The 20,025-nt window shown below is 40.2% G+C and overlaps 1 protein-coding gene across 3 annotated transcripts in view; it reads right to left on the bottom strand.

Moving 5' to 3' along the window:
* Nucleotides 1-20,025, bottom strand: part of LOC124605339 (5'-nucleotidase domain-containing protein 3) — a 132,320-nt gene that overhangs the window by 53,160 nt on the left and 59,135 nt on the right. For 2 of the 3 annotated variants that reach the window (XM_047136949.1, XM_047136968.1), the window contains exons 6-8: nucleotides 18,385-18,571; nucleotides 17,249-17,389; nucleotides 433-584 (exon numbers count right to left, since the gene is read on the bottom strand). In XM_047136949.1, the coding sequence (XP_046992905.1) occupies nucleotides 433-584; nucleotides 17,249-17,389; nucleotides 18,385-18,571 (480 nt within the window). The remainder of the gene's footprint in view (nucleotides 1-432; nucleotides 585-17,248; nucleotides 17,390-18,384; nucleotides 18,572-20,025) is intronic. The other variant, XM_047136958.1, reaches the window with a different exon arrangement.

Genomic DNA, 20,025 nt, shown 5'->3' with positions numbered 1-20,025 from the left:
TTGTCTTCTCCTCCCAATTTTATCATCAACTATGCAAATGAAACACTGCAGTTTACAAAACAAAATCATCTGCACTAAACAATAACAAGATACAGCACTTGTATGTAGCACAGAAGATCCCAATATGCAAGAGTTAAGAAAATGTTCAGATTCAGATGACTGAACAACTTCTATGAATACGTTGGTCAACAATTCCGAATCAGTAGCTGCTATACTTTCCTTCTACATTTAATGCAAATGTCCAACAAAATTATTACTGAACTATCCAAGCATGTTATGCATGTATGCCATTTATATTATTCCTAATAGTAATTTGATGTTTTGCTTTACCATTTTTAATGTGACTGTGCATGTGTTGTCACTATCAAAAGAAAATGATCTTTTCGACAACAGCTGATGAAGCATCAGTTAATAAACTATGCTACAACTTGCCTGAGCTCATCTCTTTCAGCCATCCATTTTTGGAGTTCCTGTAAAGATTCAGGTTCATCTCTATCTTGATGATCTTCTATCAGTTGTGTCAACATTTGCAGCCAATTACATTGTTGCTTGAACTCAGGGTTATTAAGAGTTTCAATTTCATGCTGGAAATACAAGAGAACAGTGAGAGAGAAACTGAAAACCACCAAGGATGCGCAGTTCTTATATAAAATATAAGGAATGCTTTGTGTCTGAACACAGAATTGATCTGAAATAATACTCTATGACAGTTGGAGATAGAAGTATGCAAAGGCAGCAACTGATTATGAACTCAGTAAGGGCAAATATGAAATATGGAGAGTCACACAGTTTCTTACAGGAATTCCAGATTTTGGTCCACATAAATGAGCTTCCACAGGCTTTATAAAGAACTGTTGCAAAACTGTAATATAAGTTAATGCATCAAACATATCAGTCGAATATGAATCATCTGCAGACAAACATTGTATGGCTTGAAACAATTAAAATAACTTCATCAATAGACATGATAGCTCATGCAATCAATGAAATACTGTGAGTAAAACTTCTTGGTATCAGCCAGATAATAAGTTAAAATGAAGACAACATCTAAATAAACTAACAAGATGTTCAGTTTGCTACATCTTCTGCTTGTAAGTAATCCTCTTTGTCAGTGAGGGAAATGCATTGCAGATATAATTCTGTGGCTATGTCAGCTTACAGTGCACCTTAATTATTTCACACCATTTATGGAATGTGTTTTGGCATACAACAATCATCAGATATGGTAAGAAATCAAAAAACTACAAAATAAAAAGGAAGAAAATAACTGTTACTACTAACATATAAATGGAGTGGCTCATAGCAAACTGAAGACAACTCTCAATATGTAGTTTCAAGTAAAAGCAGTGCCATCTGGGTCACAAATTAGAGATAACAAGAATAAAGAACCCACAGTAAGAAAGTAAACAAGATGGCCATTATGTGGCATCAGTCTAGTGGCTACATGTCCACTCTACAACCTTCACTTTATCAGTGGTGTGGTACAAAATAACAACATGAAATACAATACTTAGAAATTAATTCACAGTGGTGAATTCCTTGAGTTAGTTGGTTAGTTATGTGTTCCATTGATTGATAGCACGAAAAACCGTTATGATGTGGAATGTGTCAAATGCACAAGAAATGTGCACAGGAAACAAGTTTTGCTTTCTTTTCTTTTTTTTCTTTTTGTTTACATTATAGTGTTATACCTAAATATATCTATTACCTATCCCATTCCCTTAAATGACACAAAATGCACATATTATATCTCCAGATTTATTTACACATATTCAAGAATTCACTTACTGTATAGAAGGAGTTGTCAAGGAGGTATGATTTCAGTTTGTTTTTGAAACTATTACTGCTGTCTATCAGACATTTTATTTCATCTGGTAATTTGTCAAAAAGTTTTATAGCAGCATATTTTACCCCTTTCTGTGCCAAACATAGGTTAAGAAAAGGATAGTGTAGGTCTTTCTTTTTTCTGGTATTGTAATCATGAATGTCGCTGTTGATTTTAAACTGGTCCATGTTGTTGAGAAAAAATTTCATTACTGAGTAAATGTACTGCGAAGCAGTTGTAAGAATTCCTAACCTTTTAAACAGATGCCTACAAGATGTGTGACTATGAACCCAACACATTATTCTAACTACTTTCTTTTGAGCAGTGAATACCTTTTGCCTAAGTGTTGAGTTGCCCCAGAATATTATTCCATATGACATCAGAAAGTGGAAGTATGCAAAGTATACTAATTTCTACATCCTCAAAGTGATCTATAGATACCAGGTTGAGCACCCTCACACTTTTACTTAATGGTTTCTGAAGTGTACACTCTGTTAGGTTTTGTAAGTTAATCAGCTGTGCATCATGGTCGGATAATCCATTTACCACAGGGAAAGCATGTGTTTGTTCTACATCCTGTACAAATACATTATCTACAGTACTAATGTCCTGCTGGCCGGAATGGCCGAGCGGTTCTAGGCGCTACAGTCTGGAAATGCGTGACCGCTACGGTCGCAGGTTCAAAACCTGCCTTGGGCATGGGTGTGTGTGATGTCCTTAGGTTTAAGTAGTCCTAAGTTCTAGGGGACTGATGACCACAGCAGTTAAGTCCCATAGTGCTCAGAGCCATTTGAACCATTTTTACTAATGTCCTGAGCTATACGTGTAGGGAAACTGATCACTGATTCTAAGTGATATGTTGTTGACAACACTTCTAGTTCATTTCTCCTATCAGAATTGCTTAGAAAGTTAACATTGAAATCACCACTGATTAATAACTTCTTTTTGTCTGACAGACAGCATAATAGGGAGTCAAACTTTTTTATGAATAGCTCCCAATCTCCTAGTGGAGACCTGTACACTGTTGCTAATATCAACACAACATTATCTAGCTGAATTTCACATGCACAAACCTCAAAGTGCTGATCAACACAGAATTTGCTTAATTCTAAATGATTAATGGAAAATCTCATATAAAGATGTAAAACAAATACTAACAAAGAGATAGAGGGGCTAGCCAGTACTTACCTCAGCTCAGTACAGCCGATAGAAACACAAAAAACAGAATCAAAAATTTACGTTCCTAGCTGTCGGAACAAATGTTCCTTCATCAGGAAGGAGAGAGGGGAAAGAAAGCGAAGAAGGGAAAGTGGATTCAGTTACTCACAACCCAGTTTATGAAGCAACAGGGAAAGGAAAACAGGGAGGGTAGCAAGGATGGAGGCATGGTTGTCAGAGGTAAGCCAAAGATATTCTACTGTTAAGTACTGTGCCAGCTTCGAACCAAAGAGGATGCATACAGAAGTAAAAAGGTATATAGTATAAAGATAAACACAACTATGTAGGATGAAAATATGTGTGAATGGCTAAGAGGAAAGGGAAAGAGGAGAAGACTGAAGAGCAAATGGGAGCGAGGTTGTTTAACATAGGTTCAGTGCAGGGGGATGGCGGGATGAAAGGATGTGTTGGAGTGCAAGTTCCCATCTCCGCAGTTCAGAGGGACTGGTGTTGGGTGGGAGAAGCCAAATGGCACATACGGCATAGCAGGTTCCTAGGTCCCTAGAATTATGCTGGAGGGCATGCTCCGCTACTGGGTATTGGACATCTCCTAGGTGGACAGTTCGTCTGTGTCCGTTCATGCACTCAGCCAGTTTAGTTGTTGTCATACCGATGTAAAACTCTGTGCAGTGCAGGCATGTCAGCTGATAAATGACATGTGTAGTTTCACACGTGGCCCTGCCTTGAATTGTGTATGTTTTACCAGTAGCGGGGCTGGAGTAGGTGGTTGTGGGGGGATGCATGGGGCAGGTTTTGCAGCGGGGTCAGTTACAGGGGTAGGAACCGCTGGGCAGAGAAGGTAGTCTGGGGATATTGTAGGGTTTAACAAGGATGTTACGGAGGTTAGGGGGGGCGACGAAAGGCAACTCTGGGTGGTGTGGGGAGAATTTTGTCAAGGGATGATCTCATTTCAGGGGTTGACTTGAGAAAGTCATATCCCTGGCGGAGTAATTTGTTGATGTATTCGAGGCCAGGATAATATTGGGTGACAAGGGGGATGCTTCTGTGTGGTCTGGGGGTAGGAACATTGTTGTTGGATGGGGAGGAATGTATTGCTCGGGAGATCTGTTTGTGGACAAAGTCTGCAGGATAGTTGTGGGAGAGGAAAGCACTGGTCAGGTTATTGGTGTAATTGTTGAGGGATTCGTCACTGGAGCAGATACATTTGCCACGAATACCTAGGCTGTAGGGAAGGGAGCATTTGATGTGGAATGGATGGCAGCTATCAAAGTGAAGGTGCTATTGTTTGTTTGTGTGTTTGATATGGACAGAGGTGTGGATGTGAGCTTCAACAAAATGAAGGTCAACACCCAGGAAGGTGGCTTCGGTTTTGGAGAAGGACCAGGTGAAATTCAGATTCGAAAAGGAATTGAGGTTATGGAGGAAATTAAGAAGTGTTTCTTCACCATGAGTCCAGACCACAAAGATGTCATCTATAAACCTATACCAGGCCAGGGGAAGCAGCTGTTGGGTCTTTAGGAAAGCCTCCTCCATGCGGCCCATGAAGAGGTTGGCATAGGACGGAGCCATCCTGGTTCCCATGGCTGTTCCCCTGATTTGTTTGTAGGTCTGGCCTTCAAACGTGAAGTAATTATGGGTGAGGATGAAGTTGGTAAGTGTGATAAGCGACGAGGTTTTTGGAAGATCTTCAGGTGGGCATTCGGAGAGGTAGTGCTCAAGGGCAGAGAGACCATGGGTATGTGGGGTGTTTGTGTAAAGAGGTGTAGCATCTATGGTGACAAGAAAGGTTTCAGGTGGGAGAGAGTGGGAATGGATTTGAGGCATTCTAGGAAATGGTTTGTGTCTTTGATGTAGGATGGGAGTCTGCAGGTGACAGGTTGGAGGTGTTGGTCTACCAGAGCTGAGATACATTCTGTTGGGGCTTTGAAGCCTGCTACAATGGGACGGCCAGGATGGTTCTCTTTGTAGATTTTGGGTAATAGGTAGAAGGTAGGGGTACGTGGCTCAGGTGGAGTGAGTAAGTCTATGGAAGCCGTTGTGAGGCCTTGTGAGGGACCTTGGATTTTTAGGATTTTCTGCAGCTCAGTCTGGATGGAGGGAATGGGATCCTGGGTAACAGTTTTGTAGGTTGAGGTGTCGGAGTGTTGACGCAGTCCTTCTGCCACATACTCCACACGGTCAAGTACCACAGTTGTGGAGCCTTTATCTGCCGGGATGATGACAATAGAGCGGTCTGTTTTCAGCTCCTTAATGGCACGGGATTCAGCTGGGGTGATGTTGGGGGTTGTCGGGATGTTCTTCAAGAAGGACTGGGAGGCAACACTGGATGTGAGGAATTCCTGAAATGTCTGCAAGGAATGGTTTGGGGGAGGGGAGGAGGATCCCTTTGAGAAGGCGGTCAGAACTGTTCTAGACAGGGTTCAACACTGGGTCTAGTATTTGGGGGCTGTGTTTGGGTAATGAAGTGATATTTCCAGTTGAGGTTCCGGGTGAATGAAAGGAGATCTTTAACCAGGGCAGTGTGGTTGAATTTAGGCGTGGGGCTAAAGGTTAAGCCTTTTGATAGAACAGATGTCTCTGGAGGAGAGAGGGATCTGGATGAGAGGTTTACAACTGAATTGGGACTGGTGATATGTGGCATTTGACTGTGGTTATAGTTGAAATTTGGTCTGTGTGGGGTATGTGCTGGGATGGGGAGATTGAGTAGGGTGGCTACGCTAGGTTTGTTGGCTATGAGGGGGGTTTGTTGAAGGTTCTGTTGTGGTTCATGCATCTTTTCATCCTACATAGTTGTGTTTATCTTTATACTATATACATCTTTACTTCTGTATGCATCCTCTTTGGTTTGAAGCTGGCACAGTACTTACAGTAGAATATCTTTGGCTTCCCTCTGACAACCATACCTCCATCCTTGCTACCCTCCCTGTTTTCCTTTCCCTGTTGCTTCATAACCTGGGTTGTGAGTAACTGAATCCACTTTCCCTTCTTCCCTTTCTTTCCCCCCTCTCCACCCTGATGAAGGAACATTTGTTCTGAAAGCTAGGAATGTAAATTTTTGGTTCTGTTTTTTGTGTATCTATCGGCTGTACTGAGCTGAGTTAATTTGCTTAATTCAGCAGTTCTGTGTATATACCCTTGTTTTATGAAAATGGCAACTCCTTTATCCATACTAGATCTACAAGTGTAAGATGCTAAATCAGCTGTATTAGGTACAGATCTACTACCCAATCTATACCTAACACAGCTGACATCAAGGAAAAGTATTTCGTACGTCTGTAGATCTCAACAGTGTCTGTTCTTTCAGATATGATTGTATGAAATACAATTTTCAAAAAAACATTAAAATAGTTCTGTCTATATCTTTACACAACCTAAAATAACACATTATTGACAACTGTATTGTATACTGATGAATAAAAGAAATGAAAACATGAAACTTAGACTTATTCACTTATAACATCTTTTGTGATTATAATCAAGATTAGGTCTAGTTCTTTGCTGATCTCATATTCAACAAGTGGAACTTTTAGGCTCCTGAGGACTGTATATATGAAACACTCCTAATAATGTTTTCTTGAAGAACATGAATCAGTGTTTATAATTACATCTGTATTAGAAGGCATTCTGGAAACACTTATTTTACCATTCCCATTTCTTTGTCTGCCAACTACATATTGGTAAGGTTCACAACTCCATCTGAGAAATAATGCACTAGTCTAGTGACTCCATGTGCATTCTATGCAAGTATTTTCTTTATTAATAATAACAACTGTTAACTTGATGACAAGGGCAATATTCACTTTCACTCCCTGTTGTCTTTTGGATTCATGTTCTGGAGCAAACAACTAAAGTAAATAAAATATTTATTCAAAGCAAGAAATACAAAAATCACATGAAGTCTATAAACACAAATCTAAAGAAGTCTTTTAAAATAATTTGGAATTCAGTAGACTTATGTACTGTAATTCTTTAACACATCAACTGACATGAGGCTGCCGTGGACACAGCAGAGCCCCATGTCTGATGCCTTGTGTCCCCTGAAGGCCACAAACTATACTCTGTTTAGTACAGTATATCTTCAGATGGTCCAGTGATCTTGGATTGGAGAGGTATTATCAGTTTAGTCTTGGTTGCAATTGTGGCTTTTTACAGCTGCTACAGTTTTCTTGGACTCCAGTGCCAGTACCAATACAATGGTTGTGATCATCATTGGTATTGTTATTAATTGTGTCCACAAATTCGTATTCTTTGGTAGAAAACTCTGATAATGCTGAATCACTGACATCAAAATCACATTCTTCCAATATTCTCAGTGATTCTTTCTCAATGAAACCAGTCATTTATTGACATTTACAATGTTGTGCCATCCAATCCCACAGGATGACAGCAGGGGATCCATTTGTATGCTTGTTTTATATGATAAAGCAAAACTCAATGTTCATACCAAAATTAGCTGTCATCTTTACAATGGAAATAGAGTGACAATGAAATTTTATAAGAATTAGCATAGAAAATTCTGTTCATAGTATAGTTGGAAAAAAACAAAGTTCAAAACATTCAACAAGATGATGTACTTAATTTCCTGTACACCACCACCAATCAATCAAGGACTACAAATTAATGCATGCATCATATAGAGGACTAAACCCAGTGGAGCCTGTGGCTACTGTGGGCAGACAGTGTCAGGTGTGGCGCTTTGCCGTCTCTACCAGTGGCCTTGTGGCAGTTGACATGTTAATGGCCACTGCGATTAATAGTTAGAATCAGCTGCAAGTGAACTGCTATTTCTACAACTGTAGATACAATCACAACATTCAACTACAATTTTTGAATTTTATTATGATAAATTGTCATAATTTTTACCTATTTGAATGTAAACATTCTGTGCTTGTTGTTTAGATGTTTTGTGAAAAGAACATAAATTTACAATTAAAATGAAGCCAGCAGAATTTATGTACTGCAGAAGGAAAAGCACTTACAATTATTATCACTCAGAGAGATGTCAGACTACATTCATGCTTAGTTAGTCTGTAACATGAGACAATCCTCATGTCTATAGTGGAAATGAAGCCAATATTTCAGCTCACAGACTTCTATTGAACAAAAAAAAAAAAAAAAAAAAAAAAAAAAAAAAAAAAAAAAAAAAAAAAATAGTATTGGAGTGAAGAATAGAATTTTTGAGGTACCTGCATCTATGTCCAGGCAGAGTATGGCTGCCTGGTACACGATGGTTGCATAATGAGTATAAACACCTAGGGGCACTAAGCAAGCTAGGAGAAGGTGCCACAGACTGTGCAATAGAGTCTGTCAGGAACACCTGATTCAGCACCATGATTTCACTGCAAAGGAGGCATAACAATATTCTGTTAACTGGGCAATATGGAATAACTACTGCTAAAGACTACTCAGGAATGTCTTTCAGTCTTGCATAAAAGAATACTCTGAAGCTCTGAAACTAAACATTAACCTAGCAGAGAACACTGACAGGTTCAAAAAACTGGAGCATATTCAGCCACCTATATGGAGGAATCATGTCATTGACCACTTTTTAACCCTCCTCTTCTTTCCACTCACTGCTCAGAGTCTGGTCTTTCCATCTACATCACTGATATCAACAGAAGGCCAGCTCTGTTAGCTGCAGGAAGACCTGTTGACAAACAATGAACTGTTGTCGACTGATGCCTTTTTAGAGTCTATTTCTACAAGTCTGCAGCCATCTCTCTCTCTCTCTCTCTCTGTGTGTGTGTGAGAGAGAGAGATAGATAGAGAGAGAGAGAGAAGAGAGAGAGAGAGAGAGAGAGAGAGAGAGAGAGAGAGCGGGGGGGGGGGGGGGGGGGGGGCAGGAACTTCTATTCTGGGCACTGCCATCCTGCCAATCACAGCCATGACTGACTGAAGATGAAGACCAAGCAGATCTTCCACATATAAAGAACTAATCTATACAATTGCAAGCTGTTCACCTTGAGAGCAGGATGCCTGGTGCCATCACTCCTTGGCAGTGTGTGTATCACCTTATCAGCTAATGCTGGGACCACCCCTTGGGCTGACGTCTGTGTAGCTGGTAGGACTTCTTCCTTCTCGCCATCACCTTATCAGCTAATGCTGGGACCACCCCTTGGGCTGACGTCTGTGTAGCTGGTAGGACTTCTTCCTTCTCGCCATCATGACAATTGCCATAAGGGGCCTGCAGATCCTAAGTGCAACTGTTCTCAATGAGAGCACTAAGGCTTCATTGGCTGTCCACAGTCATGCTAAGCTGCGGAGACACACCAGCCACTGCTCCACCCAGCATTAGGCCAAGGAACTAACTGCAGACAGCACCAGAGACTATGACTGCAGATTCCATCATGGGCTCTGACACGACACCTAGAGCATTCTTGCTGCAAGGGTCCTACCAGGCCAAGCTGAGAAGGAGACTGAATCACTGTAAAAATCTCAGCAATAAATGGATATTAATTTAATGCTGTCTCTTTGACACCTTGGAAGTATCACAGGTCCTCACCAATGTCTCTCCACTTGACCATCCTGAACCCTCGTCAGGGGTCACATCCAGTCAACCCCTACGCTACAATTGGTTATTCCAGTTACGCTACAATTGGATATGCCAGTTAAGTGCATAAAATGAATGAAATTTTATCCAACATTGTTCTTTCATTTTAAGGTATGATTACTTTGTTGTATATAGGAGATATGTCCAGTAATTGGCAATGCATATAGGTTTCAGACGTAGCATGAGATCTCTCGGTTTACAAATCTCATTACCTATGTGGATTCATTTCAGAAGCAGTGTGATAGTACAATGGTGGAGAAAGAGAAGCACAAGATTTGTTTGATACTGTTGTCTTCAAAAGTGGCATCAACAACTTCAAGTTGGAAAGACAGCTGAAACAAGGCCCAATAGTCTCCAGGTATTATTATAAATCACTATGAACTGCTCAGTGGCCATTTTTGTCACTAATATAGGAATATGTCCTTTCTGTCGCAGCATCATTGTATTCAGTGAATAGACACCAAATCTGAACCTGACTTCTTGGATGTAACTGGAATTGTCCCTTAGATTTAAGTGTAGTAAAATTAAATGGCAACAGCTTCGTACCCAAGACAATTACAGCAGAGTGTTTCCTTATAGTTTTAACTCTTTATCATACACAAAGACCACATGACAAACAATCTGAAACAAAAGGAGTGCAACAAGTCATACTGAGATATACTGTTTACTGACAACAGAAACTTTAACTGAAATTATACAAACAGGCGTTAGCATAACTGACTCCAAATTTATACTGTGAAAATTTTGTTCATAAAAAATTTGAAATACTTAGAAAAAACACATTCAGGGTGAACCAGAACTCCAACAATAATTTTTCATGGGTGATAGTATGGGCCAAAACAAGAAAAAACGTTTAGCAAACACGGACTCTAAAATGCATATCTTAAGAGCTATGAGCACTTATTCACCTTCACTACTTTGAAAAACATCTGTTCTACTGAACAAGTGGTCATAGATCTTAAGGTATAAATTTAGAGCCGTGTTTACCAGACCTCTTTTTCTTGTTTTAGTTCATACTATCATGTCTGAAAGTTTATCGGTGGAGTTTTGGTTCACTCTGTACATACAAACTTCACTGAGTTAGAAGTTATTTGCTCTTTCACAAAATTCTGTCATTAGTCAGTAAATACTGAATAATAAGTAGCTTTAATGTATTTTGGAGCTAATACTCCATATTCAGATTCCAGAATTTTTAATTGGTGAACTCAAAATCATTACAGGAAATTATTCAACCCTGTACAGCAGGAATGGGCAACTGTTTTGGCTCAGGGGCCCTTTGTGGAAGTGAAGCTTAGTGGAGGGCCACAACTTTTAAAATGATTGCATTCAGTAGTTAACTTGACATTTCAACAAAGGTATAAAGTGTACCACAAAAATCAATAAAAGTAAATAAAATAAAACAGTGGCAGTCTTATTCAGTTTATTTTTGTGCTAATTTCATACAACCAACAGCTGCATGTACATTGACTTTTATAATCAGTTTAATGAGACAAATTTACTGTAATGCCCCTTTCTAAAAAAAAATTTGAAATCATGAGTGATATTGCTTGTTGGATTCTCATCACAGCCTGTACGTTAATGTCTCTCAAAGAACATCTATATTTACTCTTGTTGGTCTCCAAGTAAGAAAAACTTTGCTCACAAATACACACATCAGAAAAAGTTTTGCATCACCACAGTTCCCAGAACTCCTGAAGACAAACGTTGACTGTGGGTATTGTATCACAGATACAGTCCCTTTGACTGTTCAGAGATGTCACTGAACCCACCCAAAGATGTAAACAACCGTGCATGAGCAGTGCCTATTAGACATCGTCTGACAGCCGATCAGTTCCAGTCATTCCATTAGGTAGGAGGTACACAGATCATGTTGTCTGTAGTTCAGCCATGCCTAGATGGTCAGTACTGCAGTTCAATCGTGTGTGCATTTTTACTTTGTGCCAGGAAGGTCTCTCAATAAGGGAAGTGTCCAGGCATCATGGAGTGAACCAAAGCGATGTTTTTCAGACATGGAGGACACACAGAAAGCCAGGAACTGTCTATGACATGGATTGCTCAGGCTGCCCAAGGGCTACTACTGCAGTGGATGACTGTTACCTATAGATTATGGCTCAGGGGAACCCTGACAGCAATGTCACCATGTTGAATAATGCTTTTCGTGCAACCAGAGGACGTCCTGTTATGACTCAAACTGTGCGATATCCATTTTTGCAACCACGACACCATGCAGCATGGTACAGATTGGCCCAGACACATGCCGAATGGACCACTCAGGACTGGAATCACGTTCTCTTCACTGGTGAGTGTTGCATATTCCTTCACCCAGACACTCATCAGAGACATGTTTGGAAGCAACCCGGTCAGGCTGAACTCCTTAGACACACTGTCCAGTGAGTGCGCAAGATGGAGGTTCCCTGCTGTTTTGGGGTGGAATTATGTGGTGCCGATGTATGCAGCTGGCTGTCATGGAAGGCGCCATAATGGCTGTACGATACTTGAATGCCATCCTCCAACCGATAGTGCAATCATATCGGTAGCATATTGGTGAGGCATTTGTCTTCATGGACGACAATTCGCGCCCCCATCGTGCACATCTTGTAAATGACTTCCTTCAGGATAGTGACATCGCTCTGCGAGATTGGCCAGCATGTCCTCCAGACATGAACCCTTTCAAACATGCCTGGGATAGACTGAAAACAGCTGTTTATGGATGATGTGACCCACCAATCACTCTGAGGAATCTATGCCAGATCGCCATTGAGGAGTAGGACAGTCTGGACCAGCAGTGCCTTGATGAACTTGTGGATAGTATGCCATGACAAGTAAAGGCATGCATCAATGCAAGAGGACGTGCTGCAGGGTTTTAGAGGTAGTGGTGCATACAGCAATCTGGACCACTACCTCTGAAGGTCTCGCTGTGTAATGGTACAACATGCAATGTTTGGTTTTCAAGAGCAATAAAAATAGTGGAAATGATGTTTATGTTGATCTCTATTCCAGTTTTCTGATCAGGTTCCAAACTCTTGGAACCAACGTGATGCAAAACTTTTTTTGATGTGTGTATAAGTAGACCCGAATAGAAGGAACATTTTCCAAGTAATTTCTATCATATATGGAATTTTTTCATCAAACAAAGTTTTTAAAAAGGCTCAGAATTAAATACTTCTTTCACAAAGTGACCTGATTGCATGTCAGTAGTTTCAAGTTGCACCTCTTTAGGTGCTCTGCCAGTATAGCAGTGATGCAATAAGTGAGAGAACTGGCCTGAGGCTCAGTTTTCTTAAAGTCCTGAAGCCTCAAAACTCTGCAAATGATCCCTCATCTTAGCAGAAGTACTTTCAGGCACTTCATTTTTTCTTAACACAGGAAAATGTCAATAATTATCTTTACTGCTTTGCCTTACAAACTGATCAGGTTTTGCTTTGAAAGATTTTACACATTTCATGGGCAAACAACTTCTTTCAGTTTCTCAAACAAATCAGGTGCAGACACAAATTCATATCTCCATTCTCACATCATATTTTTGTAACACAATCATGAGATATCTCCTTCATGCCCAGAAATAAAGAGGATTTTATTCTGCAATGCCCATTCTTTTCAACAGTTTTCCCAGACTCAGCCACCTCACACTGTTGTGGCAAATTATGTTTTCTTGCTATGTCTCCACATTCTCAAGAAAAGTATTGCTAGAAGCTGCGCAGACTATAATTTGACTTTTAGAACCTGCATGTACTCGATATGACAGAACCAGGCTACACAAAACTCCCTCAAACAATTAACAGTAGTTTTATTGATCACAGCCACAAGAGGCAGCAAAAAACACGTCTTGTTCAACCATTCTGAGCTTGCGATTCAAAATCATAACATGCAGGGAACAGATTATCAATTATCTCACAACTATGCACAAACAAATTACCTGCATGGAAGATACAAAATATACAAAAAGCATAATCAAAGTATAAGAAAATAAAAACACACGCACCCAAAACACAGTGCCTCTGGTGTCTGGTGCGAAATATTTGATGGTGTGTTGTTTGTAAACAAACAAACAAACACACACACACACACACACACACACACACACACACACACACACACACACACAGTCACATGGTATTTGTAAACAAACACACAAACACACACACACACACACACACACACACACACACACACACACACACGGTCACATGGTATGTGCGACACAATACTATGTAACTGCACTATGTTGGCACATCAGCCCCCATGGTGAAAGCCAAGTGTTATTCAAATGAGCGGTCTGGAAAGTGGACGCAGCGACCAGATCTTGAGGTACACGTTAGCAAGTGAATATTATGTGTGAACAGGCATTCAAGTCTTGATGCACAAAGGTGGTAGCTGTACTGTGTCTGTGAAGCTGGTGTGGACACATTCAGGCCACGTGCTCTTGCAATCAATGTAAGAATTTCTGTTGATCCTCCCTTGGTTATGATGGAGCGTTTGTTTCCATGAATTCTCCTGGAAGCCTCAACATCTTGCCATACACCAGTTATGCCAAAGAAGTGTCTAGATCTGGTTTGAAAGTTTTTCTGAGGCTGAGTAATACCATGGGAAGGGCCTTGGTCCATTCAGAATTGTGGCACATCACTGCTGTCTGATGTTGGTGGTGCCATTTCTCAATCATCCTATTACTGACCCCATGGCAGCATGTTGTTTTATGATGAGCTGTGCTACAAAACTTCATGATTTGGTCAAACAGGTTGGATTCAATTTGTCATCCTCTGTCTGTTATGAGGTGTAGTGGACATCCCAAGCACAACAGCCAATACGGCCTGAAAATGAAAGCCAGGGTTTTTGCTGTAATGTCCGCCGGTGCAACTTCCACCCAGCAGGTGTAAAAACCTAATTGTAAGTGTGTAGCACTTGCTGTCAGATAATGGCAATGGACTGATGACATCAATGTGTAGCATACTGAAGATATCCCCACTGTGAGCAATAGATAGGAACGGCCATGGTTTTGATGTAGTTATGTCACGGTGTAGCTTGACATAATTGCCTGGAATTTGGAAAAGTTGGACATTCAGACAATCAATCAACCATCACTTTGTCAATGCCAGAGATGTGCCAGACATCATGCTGAACCACGAGATGAACATTAGCTGATTGTGTTGCCTAGGTGGAAGATTCGTATTGTTCTGGCAAAAAACATACGATACCAGTTTGTGGTCATTGTAGATAATGAAGTCTCTAGCTTCTAGGCAATGCCTGAGTATTTGACAAACTCATAAATAGCCAGAAGTTCTCTGTCATATGTGCTCCACAGATTTTGTGAGGGTGATAATTTGTGCAAGAAGAACGCGAATGGTTGGCATGCGTCACTACACCGTCAATGCAACTGCATGAGTCATCATCTGGCTAGTGTCAATTACTGGTGCCAAGGTGCAGTAGGCTCAGGATGAGGCAGTAGTTTGGTGTCTGTGAACCTTTTTTTGGTTACTTCAAGCACCACACATATACATAGTTCATGGTATAGCCAAGTTACTCTTGTTCTTCTGGCCAGTGAGCGCTGCCATTAACAGCTCCTGTAATTCAGCAGGCTGTGGCAAGTGACAGCAATAAAAATTTACCATGCTGATAAATCAATGCAATTCCTTGCCCGTATTTGGTTGTGAAATCCTCTCTTGCAATGGTAGTGATCCTGCCAATGTCCTTGGAAATTCACTTGGGGCTGGTGAAAGACACATTTAGCAGTGTTTAGATGACAACACAGTGTTCCAGCAACTTAAATACTTCTGTTAAATGATGCTGATGTTGCTCTGCCAATGATTGAAAAAACGAAAGAAAAAGTTAGGCCCTATAGCGCTGATTCAATGAAGCGATGCCATGTTTGAGCAGTGTTCTCGAGTCCAAAAGTCATAAATTTGCTCTCAAATGCGCCAAAAGGAATGATGATTGCTGTCTTAAGAACTAGCTCCATACTTAACAATCATATACAACCGTTCGCTCGACAAAAGATCCGTACCCAAAGACTGGAAAGTTGCACAGGTCACACCAATATTCAAGAATGGTAGTATGAGTAATCCACTAAATTACAGGATTTTAGAACATATGTTGTGTTTGAACATTATGAATTACTTCGAAGAAAACAGTCTATCGACACACAGTCAACATGGGTTTAGAAAACACCATTCCTGTGAAACACAACTAGCTCTTTATTCACGTGAAGTGTTGAGTGCTATCGACAAGGGATTTCAGATCAATTCCATATCTCAGGATTTCTGGAAGGCTTTTGACACTGTACCACACAAGTAACTCATATTGAAATTGCGTGCTTATGGAATATTGTCTTAGGTATATGACTGGATTTGTGATTTCCTGCCAGAGAGGTCACAGTTCATAGTAACTGATGGAAAGTCATCGAGTAAAACAGAAGTGATTTCTGGCGTTCCCCAAGGTAGTGTTATAGGCCCTTTTCTGTTCCTTATCTATATAAATAATTTGGGATACAATCTGAGCAGCCGTCTTCGGTTGTTTGCAGATGATGCTGTCGTTTATTGACTAATAAAGTCATCACAAGATCAAAACAAACTGCAAAACGATTCACAAAAAATATCTGAATTGTGCGAAAAGTGGTAGTTGACCCTGAATAACGAAAAGTTTGAGGTCATCCACATGAGTGCTAAAAGAAACTCGTTAAACTTTGGTTACACGATAAATCAGTCTAACCTAAAAGCTGTAAATTCAACTAAATACCTAGGTACTACAATTATGAACAACTTAAATTGGAAGGAACACACAGAAAATGTTGTGGGGAAGGCTAACCAAAGACTGCGTTTTATTGGCAGGACACTTAGAAAATGTAACAGACCTACTAAGGAGACTTCTACACTACGCTTGTCCATCCTCTTTTAGAATACTGCTGCGCGGTGTGAGATCCTTACCAGATAGGACTGACAGAGTATACCAAAAAAGTTCAAAGAAAGGCAGCACATTTTGTATTATCGTGAAATATGAGAGAGAGTGTCACAGAAATGATACAGGATTTGGGGTTGGAAATCATTGAAAGAAAGGCGTTTTTCATTGCGACGGAATCTTCTCACAAAATTCCAATCACCAACTTTCTCCTCTGAATGCAAAAATATTTTGTTGACACCAACCTCCATAGGGAGGAATGATCACCATGATAAAATAAGGGAAATCAGAGCTCGTATGGAAAGATATAGGTGTTCATTCTTTCTGCGCTCTAAGCGAGATTGGGATGATAGAGAATTATGAAGGTCTGCTAGGCAATTAAATGTGATTTTCAGAGTATCCATGTAGATGTAGATGTGGATGTAGATGCCCCTATGTGCTCACAGGCAGTATGGCCCACAGAATGCTAAAGCAAGACTCTATCCACCTTTTTTTCCCTGAGTGAGCATATTGTTCACAAGTGTGTACGCAACTTAATATTCCTATCTGAACATTACTTCTTGTCATCGACATATTTTGTGACAAAATATTAGAAACAAATACTTTTCATTTCTGCTCTTTCACTAGAGATTTTTTCCATGAAGTGTATTACACTCTTGGATTTACTTTTCTGCAGTCCCTTTTATAAGGTTTGTACCACCTGCACAGAAGCTCACTTATTTGTGGGTACAGCCTCATATTTTTTGTGTAATCATGTGCTACAGAACAATGAAAATTGTAAATATTAATTCTTACAAAATAATTACCGTGAGCTCACTGATGATAGCCCCAGTACGCCATCCATGTTCAAGAGTAACATCAGCCAGGTCACTGTATGGGTGATCACCAAAATATAAAACCTGTTGTCCAAACCATCCAGTCATCTCCTGTAACTGTTTAACAGTTCCCTGAAAACAAGAGATGGACAATTAATGACAAGTGCAATGGAATATGAGAAGTCGATAACAAACAGCAGCAATCTTCAGTAAGTTTTAAGTGTTTGAAACAAATAACAACTAAGCCTTTCTATGGTGATTTTCATAGAAGACTGTCAAAAACATTCACTCATAAATTATTTTATATGATCACACTAGATAGTGTTCCTACTGGATTTAATTAACATTGGATTTATCGATGACTAAATTTATTGGAATATATACTTTTCTACATAGTTCAGGCTTTTGTGACCTGTTGCTGTCATATTGCCTGTTCCCTTCTGTCTCATGTTTGTTTGATGATTTTTCAGATGTATCACCAACACAAGTGGCTGGTATTATCAAAGCTTCATCCTCCACTGCTGGTGGTGGATTGGAGTCGAACTCACGGCCAGAGATTATATGCACCTGTCATGTCAATGTCTGTCAGCTTTTCCATGATCATCACCACTGTGGTTCTACTCTGGCCATCACCAACAGTCATTTGCTGAAATATGGGAATTCCATTCGTCTTGAGGCTTTCCTAGCTTCAACAAGAAAGAAGGAAGCATTATGGTGAACAGATCCTACATTCCCATATTTCAGTAAATGACCATTCTAAGTAGCAAGAAGAGAAGCACAGTGGTAACAATCAGGGAAACCCCTCAGATGTTGGTGCAACAGGTACATGTAATCTCCAGCTATGAGCTCAACTCAACTCCACCAGCAGCAATGGAGGGTGAAGCTCTGAAAATGCCAGCCACTTGTGTTGGCGATACATCAAAAAAATCAGCAAACAAACATTGGCCATAGAAACCAAGACAGAATCCAACAGGCAATACATTCACATACTTTTCTGTTTGTAAGTCATGTCAGAAGTGAGTTAATTTACAGTAAGATGAAGAAAGGTCCACACTTTTCTATAAGATCGAGTACAAATTATTTATATAGTTTATGTCATTAAAAAGCACTAAAAAACTTCAGCCTACCTCACAATAGATTTTTCCTTTCTCAAGATTCAAAACACGGTCCCATACATGAATTTCATTATCTATATCATACAGTCTCAGAGGTCGCGATTCATCTGTGAAAAAGCGTGGTTTTCGTGCTTGGACGATTATAACATCAAAGAAGTCTCTCCAGTCTTGTCCAACCAACAATTCCATTCCCTTGTTACTGAAAACAAGCATATCTAATCTTTACTATTATACTGTTGCTTTCAGAACTGAACTTGGAATTTTTTCACATGAAAATGTTGCAAAAAATAAATTACCTTAGGAAGAAGCATTACTGTTTGCATTCAATGAAAAAGACAAGTCTACAGTAAACAATATTGAAATCAAATCATTGCTTGTGCTGCAGATTAAGATAAATGCTGACAACTTGCCTAAAAAATCAGAATAGTTATTACAATATCTTCTTAGAGTAAGAATCAAATGTTGCAGTGAGGTCTCCTGACCACATAAGAAAATTCCAATTGCGACTATCAAACAAGAGGACAAATGCATATGATTACTATTTTCTGAATGTAAAGGTGACAAATATATATGATTACTACTTTCCAACTGTAAAGGCCTATTTTCTGTGTTATCTGCAATGTATAAGATGTTGACAGCTCATTCTGCAACAGCCATTTAGCTCCTCTTATACCTGTATTTTCATTATAGGAGCCACTACTTACTTATTTCTACACACATCAAAAAAAGTTTTTCATCACCTCGGTTCCGAGAGTTCCGGAACCTGTACAGAAAAGTGTAATAGAGATCAACATAAACATCATTTCCACCCTTTTTATTGCTCATGAAAACCACGCATTGCATGTTGTACCACCATACAGTGAGACCTTCAGTGATGGTGGTACAGATTGCTGTACACACTGGTAACTCTGGTACCCAGTAGCACATCATCTTGCATTGATGCATGCCTATATTCATCGTGGCATACTATCCACAAATTCATCAAGGCACTGTTGGTCCAGATAGTCCCACCCATCAATGGCGATTCGGCATAGATAGCTCAGAGTGGTTGATGAGTCACGTCATCCATAAACAGCCCTTTACAATCTATGTTCAATGTCTGGAGAACATGCTGGCCACTCTAGCCGAGCAATGTTGTTATCCTGAAGGAAGTGATTCACAACGTGTGCACGATGGGGGCATGAATTGTCATCCATGAAGACAAATGCCTCGCTAATATGCTGCCGATATGGTTGCATTATCAGTCAGAAGATGGCATTCACGTATCATATATCCATTAAGGTGCCTTCCATGACAGCCAGCTGCATACGTCAGACCCGCATAATGCCACCCCAAAACAGCAGGGAACCTCCACTTTGCTGCACTCACTGGACAGTGTGTCTAAGGTGTTCAGCCTGACCGGGTTGCTTCCAAACACAACTCTGACGACTGCCTGGGTGAAGGAATATGCGACACTCACCGGTGAAGAGAACGTGATGCCAATCCTGAGTGGTCCATTCGGCATGTTTTTGGGCCAATCTGAACCGTGCTGCATGGTGTCGTTGTTGCAAAGATGGACCGCGCGATGTACATCAGGAGTGAAGTTGTGCATCATGCAGCCTATTGTGTATAGTTTGAGTCATAACAGGACATCCTGTGACTGCATGAAAAGCA

The sequence above is a fragment of the Schistocerca americana genome, chromosome 1 (assembly GCF_021461395.2).
Source record: "Schistocerca americana isolate TAMUIC-IGC-003095 chromosome 1, iqSchAmer2.1, whole genome shotgun sequence".
Taxonomy (NCBI): Eukaryota; Metazoa; Arthropoda; class Insecta; order Orthoptera; family Acrididae; genus Schistocerca; species Schistocerca americana.
Note: the sequence above shows the minus strand (reverse complement) of the source record. Positions and strands in the feature narration are given on the sequence as shown.